The sequence below is a fragment of the Calliphora vicina genome, chromosome 1, assembly GCF_958450345.1.
Source record: "Calliphora vicina chromosome 1, idCalVici1.1, whole genome shotgun sequence".
In the NCBI taxonomy this organism is placed as follows: Eukaryota; Metazoa; Arthropoda; class Insecta; order Diptera; family Calliphoridae; genus Calliphora; species Calliphora vicina.
In genome coordinates this window covers 145991309-146007213 of record NC_088780.1, presented here as the reverse complement: position 1 = coordinate 146007213, position 15905 = coordinate 145991309, and the positions used below count along the sequence as shown (strand labels likewise).

General features: G+C 29.7%; 1 protein-coding gene across 1 annotated transcript in view; it reads right to left on the bottom strand.

The window, feature by feature from the left end:
• orb (polyadenylation element binding protein orb) overlaps positions 1-15905 on the bottom strand; it is a 69862-nt gene that overhangs the window by 7807 nt on the left and 46150 nt on the right. Inside the window, exon 4 of the mRNA XM_065503138.1 lies at positions 66-388. Coding sequence (XP_065359210.1) covers positions 66-388 — 323 coding nt within the window. The remainder of the gene's footprint in view (positions 1-65; positions 389-15905) is intronic.

Sequence of the window (15905 nt, the reverse complement as noted above, 5' to 3'; positions counted from 1 at the left end):
CATGAATTAAGAAAATTTCAAATTCAATATGCAAACGAACGTGGACGTGCTCCATTCTTTATTACCTGAAACATATCGAACGTATTGCTGGTCGTAGTTCCGGGAGATATAGAGGATTGTGTTGAACTTGGTGTTAGGGGCATATAAGCAGCAGCCAATGCATTAGAGTTGGTGTTTAAGGCCTCTAGATTTGTAGAGGAAATACCAACACTGCCACATCCGCCAACAACACTACCAATTCCCACACCAACACCATTACAACTATTGTTGTCCACAACAACACCGCCTACATTGGCCAGCGGCAATATATTGCTTGTCAATGCTGTATTAGTTGCATTTGTTGAACGACTACCCAAGCCAAGAAATTCTGCTGTCAATGATAAAGGATCTGCAATGGAGTTTGCAAAAATAACAAAAATATAAATATGCATTCAAATATGTACATAAGAATATATGTATTTACATATGTAAAATATAGTGAAGGAAATGTAAAATATAATTAATATTTTCGTACTTATTAAATTATTTATTAAATACAATTTCTTATTTTTGTCACACAAAGAAAATGTGTTTGTTTGTAATCAAATGATTCTGTCTACCGAATTTCTATGTTGTAACTGAAACATTTTAGTTGTGGTGAATCAAATATCGAAATTATCGATAAAATCTATGAATATAAGCGAGTCATTAGTTTGGGAACAAATCACAATGAATCTATATTATCTATGCTGACTTTAAGAAAAAATCTAAGTTCTAAAAAAATATTCCTGGGAATTTTCGGAAAATTTATCCCGACTAGGGTTGGCGGAGAAAATCTAAGAAAACACATTATTTCCTTGAATGAATTTTCGTTCCAAAATGATGTTGCAGTACCAATGTATGTATGTTTGTGTGTGTGTGTTAAGAAAATACTACTTTATAAACTGCTGCATACATATGAATATAAGTATAATAATGGTCAATGGAAAAGAACATTCAAATTGTCACAATAAATATTCAAACAAACTAATAAAATATAATACTAGACCGGCCCTTAAAAATAGATTTGCTTTCCCGTGCCGTAATTCGATTAAAAGTTGTAAAATTTGGTAAACAATGGTACTATTTAAACCCACCAATATTCATCGCAGATCCACGAAAGTGTATGAGGTCCTTATGAAATTCTAAGAGGATTTAGCTATATCCATTTGCCTGTCTGGTGAAAACACGATAGGGCCCAAACGAAAAGAGCTAGCTGGCTGGCTGAAAATTTCCACAAATACTCTCCACAAATACGGCAATCCTGATAAAATTTTGCAGAAATTAGTTCTATGTACTCTGAAATTATACTCTAAAGTATGGCGAAAATCGGACAAGATTTGTCCCTAGTCCCAATACAAAGCCCCCCTCAGATAACGACTTGAACATTCATAATTGTGTTATAATAATTAATATCGTGATGAAATTTTATATGAACGTAAATCTTTCTATCAACTTTTGTGAGGATCGATCTATAATTGATAACCCCTATAAGAAAAAAATGTATTGTCACATATTGATTGTGGATTCGACACAGCCGAATATAATAGTTTAATTTTTTAAAACTGCTTAAAATACACACAGCCCCAAAAGCAAACACTACAAAATATTTGATTTTTTTAAGATAATGAAAATCCTATAACGCAGGTCAACAGCAAAAAAAGGCTTCACTAACCACTATATAAATTTGATGCATCATGCTTACCTAAGTAGAAAAATGGTAAAATTTTTTAATTCTATGGATAGATTTTTTTTTTAAATTTTTATACCCTTCACCTTCGTGAGAAGGGTATATAAGTTTGTAATTTCTACATTTTTCATTTCCAACCATATAAAGAATATATATTCTGGATCCTTATAGATAGCGGAGTCGATTAAGCCATGTCCGTCTGTCTGTCTGTTGAAATCAATTTTCTGAAGACCCCAGATATCTTCGGGATCCAAATCATCAATAATTCTGTCAGAAATGCTTTCGAGAAGCTTGCTATTTAAAATCAGCAAACGGCTGAGATATGAGGAAAAAACCAGGACAACCTTGATTTTCTACCTATTTTTACTAAGTCATTAATATGGACAATATGGATATCTGTAATGATATATAATGATAGATATTTTAAAGACCTTTGCAATATAAAACCATAGTACGTTAGACCTACAATGGGTCAAAATCGGAAAAATATTTTTTAACACGATTTTTTTTACCAAAAGTTTTTTTTCGCTAAATATAAAAAAAATTTAAAAAAACAAAAAAAAATTTTAAATTAAAAAAAAAAATTCGAAATTTTTTTTCCAAAAAATTAAAAAACAAAAAAAAAATTTTGTTTACCTAAAAATATTTAATTTTATTTTGAAGTATAATTTGGTGAAGGGTATATAAGATTCGGCACAGTCGAATATAGCGCTCTTACTTGTTTTTTCTAAAATTGTGATTTTTTTTAGATGTTTCACCACATAATTTATGATAACTCAAAAAGTGTTAGTCCGATACTATTGAAGTAAACTTAGAAAAGTTTAAATTTACATAACCTTTAATCCGTTTATATATTGCATTTTAATCGGCTCAGTAGTTTCGGAGTTATAATAACCATAGATGGGGGTAGTGCACTAATTTTGCAGTTTGCACTAATACTTAGTGATAGTGCAATCATTTTGTTCATATTTAGTGATGAGTTGAAAATTAGCAGCCTCACTAAACATTAGTGATAGTGAGTTAAAAAATTTTGCACTCAAAATTAAATTAGTTGATTTAAAAAAATGCAATCATCAGTTTATTGCAACTTTTTTGTATGCACTAATTTGAGTGCAACTTCAAATTGTGCACCAAATTTTTAAGTTCAAAATGGTTTAAGTTTATTCCTGTACACTAATTTAAAACTTAAGACAAATATTTCATTAAAAATAACAAAAAATATTTAATATTTTTATTTTTCGATTTTGAATTAAACAATTTCATGACTACTCATTTTTGAAAATTTAGTGATAGTATGTTTAATGCAGCTTTTTTTGATTGCAGGTTAAAATTTTGCACTAATTAATTGTAGTGCAGATTTTTGCACTAAATCTAGTGATAGTTAAAAAATTATCACTATCACAATTTTTTTTAGAGCTAGTTAAGAAATAAGCATTATCACTAAAGCTGATAAAAAATAGTGCAAACTAAATTTTTTGCAATATTAGTGAGTGATAGTGGAATGCTGATTTCAATCAACATTTAGTGCACTACCCCCAACTATGATAATAACAAATTAAAGCAATTTTTTAGTTTTTTAAAAAATCATGAAGAATCGAAAACGGCAGAAATTGTTCAGGTTTATTACTTTATCGCTAAATTCACAATTTTACAAAAAAAAAATTAATATAAAAAAAACTTCTATAGAATTTAAAATTAGGACCATATTTGTACTACTGGAACCACATACATCAAAATTGTGTAGAGGTTTAAAAAGACTCGATTAAAATTTTAAAGTTTCGTTTTGTTGGATATTAGGCTGAATAATAGATTCGGTTCTGAAGAAGCAAATCAGTTTTTAAGGGCAGGTCTATGTAATCTATATACAATGTATATTATACATATGTATGTATGTAGATATGTATGTATTTAGCTTTTTGTTGCTGTTGTCGTTGGTATTGTTATTATTACATGTTATAATTGTATGAAATATTGCACTCGTATAAAGAGTTACATGATGGTGGGTAATTTTTACTGCATACTAACAGAGATGTGCATGCCCAGCTGGGGGTATGTAATCACACGCATGCAAACATATAGATTTAGGTGGCCCCGTTTCTATGGAGGAATAATAAGGTTTCGATTTTTCCAACTAAAATTTAAGTTTAGTTTGTTTGAGAAGACGAAACTCAAAATGATTATCCTTGGTTAGCTGGAACAAATTGTAAAATAGTCCTTTTTTATGATTTTTTTTTTATATTTCTTGCAAAGGAAACATGTGATATATTGGTATTATGTAAATTGTATTTGAAATGCGCTTTCAATGGCGTATCTGAGTTCTCTTAAAATTCCAAAAATATTCGAAGTTTTGTCATTTTTGACATAAATTTAAAGTTTTTTCTAAATTTATAGTTTAAATCATAGAGAATATACATAGAGCGGAAACTCTCATGTCAAAGACCTAACTCAGTTATCAAAAACCTAAGTGATGAGAATGTATTAGTAGAAAAAACTATGTGAAAACAAAAACAACACTCGTATGTGTGAATATTTTGAGTAATTTTTTTGTTTGAGTTTTTTTCTAGTTTCCGCTCTATGTTCTCTATGGTTTAAATAAATACGTTATAAATAGGGTTCCTGATTTCCCGGACTTTTTCCCTTCCCGAGAGGAAATTAAAAAAATTATTTCATTTCCAGGAATTTTTAATGCTAAATTAATTAGTGGTCCATGTTTTTAAGTGTTTATAATAAGGCAATTGACCGGTCTTGTCACACCCGTAGTTTTAGTCGGTGTAAAATCAATAAATTCATTCGTTTTATTAAAAAACTTAAGAACTCCGATTATGTTAACTCTACACCATTTCCAATTGTATTTCAGAAATTTCTAATTGTATTTCAGAAATTTCTAATTATATTTCAGAAAATTCCAATTGAAGTTCAGAAATTTCCAATTATATTTCAGAATTTTCCATTTATATTTCAGAATTTTCCAATTATATTTCAGAAATTTCCATTTATATTTCAGAAATTTCTAATTGTATTTCAGAAATTTCCAATTGTATTTCAGAATTTTCCAATTGTATTTCAGAAATTTCCATTTGTATTTCAGAATTTTTAATTTATACTTAAAAAGTTTCTAATTGTATTTCAGAATTTTCCAATTGTATTTCAGAAATTTCCATTTGTATTTCAGAAAATTCTAATAGCAATACAAAAGAAAATTTCTGAAATACAAATAGAAATTTCTGAAATACAATTGGAAAATTCTGAAATACAATTAGAAACTTTTTAAGTATAAATTAAAAACTCTGAAATACAAATGAAAATTTCTGAAATACAATTGGAAAATTCTGAAATACAATTGGAAATTTCTGAAATACAATTAGAAATTTCTGAAATATAAATGGAAATTTCTGAAATACAATTGGAAATGGTGTAAATATAATTGGAATATTCTGAAATATAATTGGAAAATTCTGAAATATAAATGGAAATTTCTGAAATATAATTGGAAAATTCTGAAATATAAATGGAAAATTCTGAAATATAATTGGAAATTTCTGAAATTCAATTGGAATTTTCTGAAATATAATTAGAAATTTCTGAAATACAATTGGAAATGGTGTAGAAAACATGCGTAGTTGAACTAGTTTACCAAATACTTAATCCAGGACAAACATTATAAGAAATGCTAATTAAACTATTATTTTAGCTGGGAACATCGATCAATTTTTTTTGGTGACCACCCTAATATTCATATACATATGTAGTACATAAGTATTTATCTAAGTATGTAACACATGATATATACTTATGTATATTTATTACATAAATATATCTATCTACTAACATGCATTTAAGATAAATTCATATATAACTTAATTCCATAAAATATGCCCAAAATAAAAAATAAATCAAAAATTATAAATTTATTTGAGTTTTTTTGTTGTAGTTGTTGCAATTTTTTCATTGCAAACAAAGTAGTTGTTTGGTTGAATGGCTGTTAAGTTTTTGGTTGCATAGTTTAGTTTTTTATTTTTTTTTTGGTTTGGTTTGACTTCGTTTGGCTGAGAGTTAGTTTGTTTATTTGCAATAACTTTGTTTCTATCTCCATATATAATTTTTAAGTATCTACCAAACAAATACATATAATAAATTAAAGTAATATGCAATATAACTGCTGTTATTGCTATTGCTGTCACTTGCACTATGGATCGATCAATTGCATTAAACTACTTTATTAGAAGGACATTTCAATATTTATATATGCGTTAATATACATTTTCCAATGGTGTATATCTACGATATGTCACGGCCGAATATAACACTCTTACTTGTTTGTACAACCACCATAAAAAAGATGGTGTAATATTGATTTTGTCATTCCGTTTGTAACATATTAAAATATTCATCGGAGACCCCCAAAAATATATATATTCTGCGTTCTTATGAAGTTTTGAGACGATCTAGCAGTGTCCGTCTGTCTGTCTATTGAAAACAGGAGATTTAGGTTTATCTCCAAAATGTTCAAGTCATTTTCTGAGGGGGAAATTGTATGGGACTAGGGACAAATGTTGTTCGATTTTCGCCATACTTTACAGTATAATTTCAGAGTTTGGCGCATAGTTTGCTGCTCAATTAGTATCCCGGGGAAATTTTGTATGGGAGCTAGGTGAAACCGATATTGCCCATTTTCAATACTAAACAAATGTTATCAACGGCGAGTATTTGTGGAATAATTCAGCCAGCCAGCTCTTTTTGTTCAGCCCTATCGTGTTTTCAACAAATAGACAGACGTACGAATATACCTAGATCGTCTTAGAATTTCATAAGGACCCAGAATATATATACTTTTGTGGGTCTGCGACAAATATTTTGATGTGTTACAAACGGAATGACAAAATCAATATACCTTCCATCATTTACGATGGTGGGTATTAAAAGTAAAAAAGGAATTCCGTAAAGAAATGTATATGGGAGTAGGAGAAATCATAGACCAATTTATTTTGTCCTTTGATCATAGGAATAACATGTGCAAAATTTCGTGATATTATATTTAAAAAAAATTTAAATATAAAATTTTTTTTGAAGCTGTTTCCCATTCATTCCATAACTGTGGTTCCATATTTTACCAATACCAACCATGTTTGATCAACAAAGAAAATTTCGTCTTCTTAGACACTTCCATCTAAGCCATATTGTGCATTTAACCGATAAAACGACATCACACAATAAACCATAATGTTTCCCAACGTTTTGGGTCTAGTGATAACCGTTTGTGAGCAGAACCATTTTCAAAAAAAAAGATTTTTTTTTTAGTTTTTTGGGGTATAGTGTTGTAATATTACTATCTTAATATTGGGTTATTTCACAATTTTTATGATTTTTCAAGAATTGTTTTATGGATATAAATATATGTATTAGGGTGCCGGTTATATAACCGGTTGTAACCGGTTTTTTTGGTTAAGTCGGTTTCGGTTTTTTTGAAAAGCTCACATTTCGAATATCCACGAATAGCCGGTTTTTTTGAAAGATTGTTTTTATGAGTTTTAGTGTATTAAAAACTTTAAAAAACATTCAAGATCCAAACAACTATTTTAAAAGACTTATATTTAGATAAATGTCACAAGCAATCTGGAAAGCTTGAAAACTTACCCAATGTTTTGTTAACTATATGTTCTACAAGTACACTTGAAAGATCATTTCCAATGTCTAGCTTTATAAAAACAATAGATTATTTTAACCTTCATAATGTCTTCAAATTTACTGACGTTAACCAAAATAGAAAATAGATATTTTTTTGCCAAAAACTTACGTAGTTGTTGACATTTGAAATTAAATAAAAGCCATGAAATATCAAACACTAGAAAAAAAATAAATTTTAATTTCAAAATGGGTAAGGATAAGAAAAACATAGCTTTGGTATTTACCCGGGGAATCCCAGTTTTCATACAAAAAGTACTGATTATTTTTAAAAATTTCTGGTTTTATGGCGGCTCCTTCCATCTTGGGTTGCTTTTATTTTTAGCCGTTTTAATATTTTGTAAAAAACCGGTTAACCGGTTATTATTAAAAACCGAAACCGGTTTATATTAAATTGTAATTTCTCGAAGAAACCGAAAACCGGTTTCTAAAAAATGTCGAAGAATTGATTTGATTTAAGAGGTGGAATTAAAAAAATATTTTAACGCGTTTAACAAATTTATTGCTGCCGCTCATAATTATGCTCGCGACATGGAAATTTTCAAAAAAATGTAATAATATTGAAAAATGCATACATAGCTAGATCGTCTTAGAATTTTATAAGGTCCCAGAATATAAGTATGTCTATACTTTTGCTGGTCAACGAACAACATTTCAATATGTTACAAACGAAATGACAAAACAACAAATTTAAGGACCGTTTTTGAGAAACATTTATGTTAGAGGCCACCCTAATTTACATAGAAATGGTCCACTTGAAATAAAGAACTGGGTACTTTTTGAAACTCGAACAAGATGGGTTAGAAAAGAGCAAACTCATGTAAACATTTGGTACTTTTTTTTAACAAATGGAAGTAGATTCAAAACTTTTAATCATACCTGCCCGCAGAGAAAAAATATAGTTGTGCATGTTTACTGTAACCATTTCAACATTTTTACTATCATGTGAATCGTAAATTAACCATATTATGGTTACCACAATCATGTAAATAGTTACTGTGACCATAATATTGTTAAAAAAAACTTGTAACAATATTTTTCTCTGCGTGTGTGTGCATTAAAATTGCTACAAAATGTCCTTAGACAATTCACACTTTCTTCAGCTATTTTATTTTTACAATAAAGTTATGGGAAGCAGATTTTTAAACTCTACGTGCAATATTTTAAGCCATTGTGCATTGCTGCTGTTTTATATCATTCATGCGTTATACAAAGGGACAACAACGAAAAAAAAGCCAGAACATAACAGGAACATTTTAATGGCATCAAAAACTTCTTAAGTTTTGTTGATAGTTGTTCTTGTTGTTCTTTTATTTCATTTTATTTATTTATTTTGTTTTCTTTGCATTTCACCACTACTACACTACTGCTGTTATCTATTTCTACTTGGTTCTTCAGAGAAGAAGAACCAAACAGAAAGATGACAAAAAAAAAACATGTAAAAGAATTGAAAATATCTAAGAAATAAGGGACAATTCTTTCTACTTCCTTCCAATACATTTCTTTTCCTTTTTTTTGCTGCTGCTCTTTATAATGAAATGATATAAAGTATGAACATGTTTGTTGTTAGTGTGGTGATGGTCCGTCTGTCTCTCTGTGGAGTGTAGTTGTTGCTGTTGTAATGTTACTATCATTACAAGAGTATTTTATTCAATTGGCTCCATATTGCATAATAAACTCATTCGTTTTCTTAAAGTAGAGGGAAAAATATATTCACACAAACATATGTATTAGGGTGGCACTTAGTTTCAAGTTTTTAGATTTCTGATGCTCCCAAGGTATAAAATTGTCTAAATTTGTGCCAACAAAGCTTCATATGCGGGAAGTTTTACTTTACTTTTTTAATTTGAAAAATGTGCCGCTGAACCGATTGATTGCTCACCGAAGTTTATGATGAATGTGTTTCATTGGTTTCATCATACGAGAGATGGTTTGTGAGGTTCAGAAGTGGTGACTTTGACACGGAAGACAAAAATCGCAGTTTTAAGACCAAGTCTTGTAGGCATTACTCCATGAAGATTGTTGTCAAACTCAATAAGAAGAGAGAAATGTTTGCAAGCAGCTGCACGCAGAGAAAAAATATAATTGGGAATGGTTACTGTAACCATTTAAATAGTGTTACAAGATTTTTAACTATATTATAGTCACAGTAACCATTTACATGATTGTGGTAACCATAATATGGTTAATTTATGATTCACATAATTGTATCAACCATATATATGGTTACAGTAAACAAATACATGTGTGTGGCAACCATATTTATGATGAATAATTTTATCATAATATGTTGTTCTCAGATTATGATAAGCCTTAAGCCGAGAACAACATAATATGATAAGTCCTTCATCATATGAGTGGTTGTCACAAACATATATTTGTTTACTGTAACCATATATATGGTTGATACAATCATGTGAATCATAAATTAACCATATTATGGTTACCACAATCATGTAAATGGTTACTGTGACTTTAATATAGTTAAAAAACTTGTAACAATATTGAAATGGTTACAGTAACCATGCCCAATTATATTTTTTCTCTGCGTGTGGATTCATCTAAAAGCAGGGAAATTGGATACCATACGAATTGAAGCTGATAGACTTTGAAAGACGTTATGTCTGAAATGCTGCTTGAACGCTATAAGAGAAAATAATCTTTGCACCGAATCATTACTTGCGATGATAAATGGATCCATTACGATATCCCGAAGCGTAAGCGATCTTATGTGAAGACCGGCCACACAGTGCTTTGTTTTCATATTGGCAATGGACAAAAATAGAAGGAGTTATTGCAGACGAATAAAAATTAGTGGAATATTACCTTTTGGTAAGATTAAGAAAGAATATAATTTTTGAAAAAATCCGTCAAAGGACACGGGTACCTCCCATATATCCTGAACATATAATTTTGAATAAAATTCACAGTTATACTCCTAACATTTTAAATTTTGGTTATAGTCATTTTAATAAAGTTATTGTTGTTTGTGAAAATTTTTATTACAATCGCAGCACGGATTCGGGTGGCTGCCATACATCCTTTTCCTTAAAAAACCTATAAACCTGTATAAAATTATTAATTTTCAGAAATTATTGTTCTCTTATAATATTAGATGCAAAGTTATGAAAATTTTATCGGAAGGATATTCATAATTCCAAGACATCAAGATTTCAATATCCTGTATAACATCTAAATTTTTTTTAAAAAATTCGTAAAAATCGTTTCTTATTTTTGGAACCAATTTGGTTATAATCATTTTAATAAAGTTATTATTGTTTGTGAAAATCGCAGCAAGGATTCGGGTGGCTGCCATATATCCTTTTTCTTAAAAAACCTATAAACCTGAATAAAATTATATTTTCAGAAATTATTGTTCTCTTATAATATCAGATTAATTTAGTTATTAACATTTCAATTCTAGCAAGGATTTACATAACTGCCATATATCCTTTTTTAAAAAAAATACTGAAATATTGTATATATTTTCTAAATTCGGAAGGACGGATGGACGGACATTTTCAAATGTTGATAGCCTTATGGTTCAGCTGTAATATTAGAATCTGGATAATGGATTATACTTTAAGTGTTCATAATATCAGCAGAAGCTCATATTAATATCTCAATCTGAGGATATGTAGGTTATATTCAATTATTGAGTTACTTACATTTACTGTAAAAATGTATTATTTATGGGTGCCATCAAAAACAATTTTTTTTTAAAGTTCTGGTCAAAACGGACAAATAATGATTTCACATTATAATAAATAAGAGATAAGCATTAGATAAAATTAAAGAAAAATTAAAATTAATTAACATGTTTTTTTTCAAAATTAAATCAAACTTTGGATTTTTTTTTTGATTTCAGCAAAAAAACATACAATATCAAGAACCAAATAAAGAAATATTAATACACTTTATGCCATTAAACTACTTTTATTAAATAACGCAATATTTCTTAGTTATTTAAAAGAAAAAACGGTATTATTTTATAAAAAACCGAAAATCTGGAGCTCTTTCCCCAAACCATCAAATTGAAAATTTACGAAATGGTAATTTATATATTTAAACAAAAACAAAATTTTAATAGTTTTCATACGAAAGGACAACTAATGATTACATTTTCTTATAGATAATACTTATGGCTATTCTATAGTAAAACATAATCAAAATAGATTAACACGTATTTTACTAATATTCCAACAAAGTTTTAGAATTTCAGGCTTACAATAAAAAAAATGTTAATTATTAAAAATTTCGCAGATTAAACTGTTAAACCTTTTTTTGACAAAGACAGTAATTTTCCATAATTCCACATTCATATTCTTTCATTTGCAGCCAATCGCGAGTTTATATCTTTTAAAACGAACTTTTAACAATAATTTTAGTTAAACTTAAAACAAATATATTTTTCTCTATAAAATTTATGTTGAAAATGTACTAACTTTAGCGACCTCTAGTGGCGACAATAAGAGATATTTATAAATAAGTCTTTTTTATACGAATGAGTTATTTAGTTGTCTATTGAAAAATATAAGTTTCATTAACATCAAAGACATGATCTTGTTTTTGATTTTTGTCCATTGAACAAAGCACTGTGGGCCATCCAGCCGAATCGACACCAAGACAAATATCCATGGCGCTAAGGTAATGCTGACTATTTGGTGAGACCAAAAGGGTCCTATCTATCTGACCAAACCATTAGAGGGAGCCTGTACCGAAGGCAACTGATTCGTTTTAAGCGGCCAGACATGAAACCGTAATATTCCATAATGACAACGTTAGGCCAACATGTTGCAGTACCTGTTAAAAACTATTTAGAAAGCAGTGATTTGGATGTTTTGCCTCACTCGCCTTATAGTACAGACATTGCCCTGTCCGACTACTATTTGTTTCGATCGATGAAGAACGCTCTCTCTGGTATACGCTTCACTTCAGAACAGAGTACCTGAAATTGACTTGATTCGTTCTTGGCCTCAAAATATGATCAGTTCTTTTGGTACGTAATCCATATGTTGCCAGAAAGATGGGAAAAGCTCACAGCTAATAATGACCAACACTTTGAATAAATTTATATTGTACAAATGCTTGAAAATAAAAGATAAAACTTTAAAAAAAATCCCTACTTTAACACAAAATTCGAAATAATAAAATATGTAACCCCCATAAGAGCATCGAAAATCAAAAAATGAAAAATAGGAGCCATCCTAATATCTCAATATGTATGGCTATGTGTGTATGTTTATTTCTTTTCTTTATTCTGATGCTGTTGATGAAATATTGGGACATCCATATCTTTGTTAAACAAAAACTATTCAAACGAATAGATGAATTGGAATATACATACGAGTTTAGTATACTTCAAACATACGAGTGCAGTCTAAAAAGTCATTTGCTAAATCAATGAGTGTTTGTCATGATATTTATCTTGGAATATAGTGCAGTGCCGGAATTTGTCGTAGCATAATTTAGATTTAATTTGGAATCGATTCAAAACAAGTAAGAAAGTATGATCGGTCAAGCCCGACCATATAATACCCTACACTAAGTAAAAGAGCAAAAACATTTTTCTTTTAAAATTTCAATAATTTATATTTTTGAGTGATTTTCGGAAGTGGACCTTATATGGGGGCTATGACCAATTATGGACCGATCACCATGAAATTAGGTCCTGTGATTTATGTCTATATGAAAGTTAACTATGTTGAATTTTGTGTGTATACCAACAGTTTTAAGCGATTTATGCACGTTAAAGTGATTTTCGGAAGCGGATCTATATGGGAGCTATGACTAATTATGGACCGATCGTAACAAAATTTGGTGACATGAATTTGTGTATATAAAACTTATTTGGAGCGGAATTTGTGGAGATACATATACAAATTAAACATTTATGACCGATAAAGTCCAATTTCGGTAGGACATTTGTATGGGGGCTAGGTGAAATAATGGCTTGATTACAGCCAGTTTCAATAGACTTGGTCCTTGGGCCGAAAAAATTATATGTACCAAATTTCATTGAAATATCTTCAAAATTGCGACCTGTACTCTACGCACAAGGTTTACATGGACAGCCAGCCAGCCGACCAGACGGACGGACGGACATCGTTTAATCGACTCAGAAAGTGATTCTAAGTCGATCGGTATACTTTAAGGTGGTTGTTAGACTAATATTTTTGGGCGTTACAAACATCTGCACAAACGCAAAATACCCTCCCCACTATGGTGGTGTAGGGTATAAATACAGTGCACTCGCGATAATATGAACACCCCAAAATATGAACACTTTTTACTTACATAGGGTACTCTAAAATATGAACTTAGTGAACTAAGCTGCTCATATTTTAAAGCTTTTTAAAATATGAACAGCTAATTTTTTTGTTTTCTTTTAACACATTTTATCTATCTACACAGAATTGAAATCTATATCAACATGGTAGTGGCTGAATTTCAACTGTTTAATAATTTTTGGACTTCCCTAGCAGTAGATGGGAATTAGATGCCATTCGCAATTATGAGCAATCTTGTAAAAGTGAACTGGCCTGGTTTTAATTAGTTCATATTATCGCTAGTGCACTGTACCATGTTTGTTATTTTCAGGAAAGGTTTATCTTGGAGATATAACGCTTAAAGAAATGACTTATGAAAGTCATAAATAATTTGAAAAGAATTAAAATATTGAAAGTTTTCGTTAAAAATATAGTAGAAGCTTTCAGTTGTAAATACAAAAACATTTCCAAAAGTGCAATTTTCTGATGCAGTTTTGGAAATGTTGTCCACGAAAAATTTTAAAAATAAATTTCAACGAGTATTTAAAGTGACAGCGCATGTTAATTTTTTTACAAAAAATTAAATCGTGAATAAAATTGCGAGTATTTCGACATTTAAAAGAATAAAAACGGAAATGTTTAAAGGACTCCAAGGGGTAAATGTTTACTGAATATGGTAAAAAAAAATCTTGTATTATTTTCTGTGCTCTTTGGTGGACATAAATAAACATTTGTTTTATTACATGGTAGTAGGTCAGTTGTAAAAACTTTTTCGACTACCCATGCATAAGTAGGTATGTGTGTTTCTCTGTATTGTTAGTTGGTGACAGAAAAAGGAAATGTTTTGAAAAAAATTGTATTTGATTTGCTTTAAAATCATTTCATTTGTAAAATTCCATCAATTTAGACAACTTATTTGTATGTTTTTTCTATTTATCAAACTAAAACTTATTTAATTCAACAAATGAAGGTTTATTTAATGGTTATTTATATGTGAGTATAAATAAATAGAACATTTAACTGTTTGTACAATATACTATTTATAGAATCTTAAGTTATGGGGGAAATTAAAATAAATAGTTTTAATTTATTCTTTAAATCAGTTCAAACACACGTAATTGTGTATGATATTGAGTCATATTTCTAATTTTAAATAAGCAATGATGTGAAGACATCCAAAACAGAATAAAAATTCTCAAAATCTTGTGTTGGGTTTGTAATTTTGAATTTTTGGAATTTGGGATGAATGCGGGATTTACAATTGATGGCGTACCTTTGGAACGCGGTTTTTGTTTTTCACTTAGTTATTGAACTTTATAGTGAAAACAAATACATTTGCTAATACAATAAGGACAAGTTGTTGTTTTTTAATATTTTGAAAATTGTTATTCATTATTATATTTCCTTAAGATGTTATCCGAAGCATAACGAAATATCGAAATAAATAAATAAATTAAAATTTGTCAAAAAAGACCTCGAGCTTGATTATGAATATTGAATGAAAATAACAAAGTTTTTTTTGCTTCGAAAATGTCGAATTTTGTACCACTAAAGCGTCATATGCGGGAAGTTTTGCTTTACTTCTTTAATTTAAAAAAATAGGTCGCTGAAGCACACCGATTGCTCACCAAAGCTTATGGTGAATGTGTTCGGTCGCTTTCAACGTGCGAAAGATGGTTTGCGGAAGACAAAGATCGCACAGGCAAGCCAAAAAAGATTGAAACCCAAGAATTGGAGGCATTACTCCATGAATATTGTTGTTAAACTCAACAAGAGCCTGCAAAATCATTGGGAGCTACTCAAGCAGCAATTTCAAAACGCAGCAGGAAAAGCAGGAAAATTTGGTACCATACGAATTGAATTCATTATTTGCGATGAAAAATGGATCCATTACGATAACCCGAAGAGTAATAAATCGATACCAAAGATCAAAAGGGTCCTATTTACTATAAGCTGTTGAAATCTGACCAGGCCATCACAGGGAACCTTTACCAAACCCAATTGATTAGTATGAAGCGATCAACTTTATAGTGCTCCGTCCGTCTACTATTTGTTTCGATCGATGCAGAACGCTCTCTCTGGTATACGCTTCACTTTGGAACATATTATCCGATATTGGCTTGATTCATGCTTGGCCTCAAAAGATGATCAGTTCTTTTGAACCTGAATTCATATTTTGCAAGAAAGATGGGACAAGGTCATAGCTAACAATGGCCAATGATCTGAATAAATTTATATTGTATAAA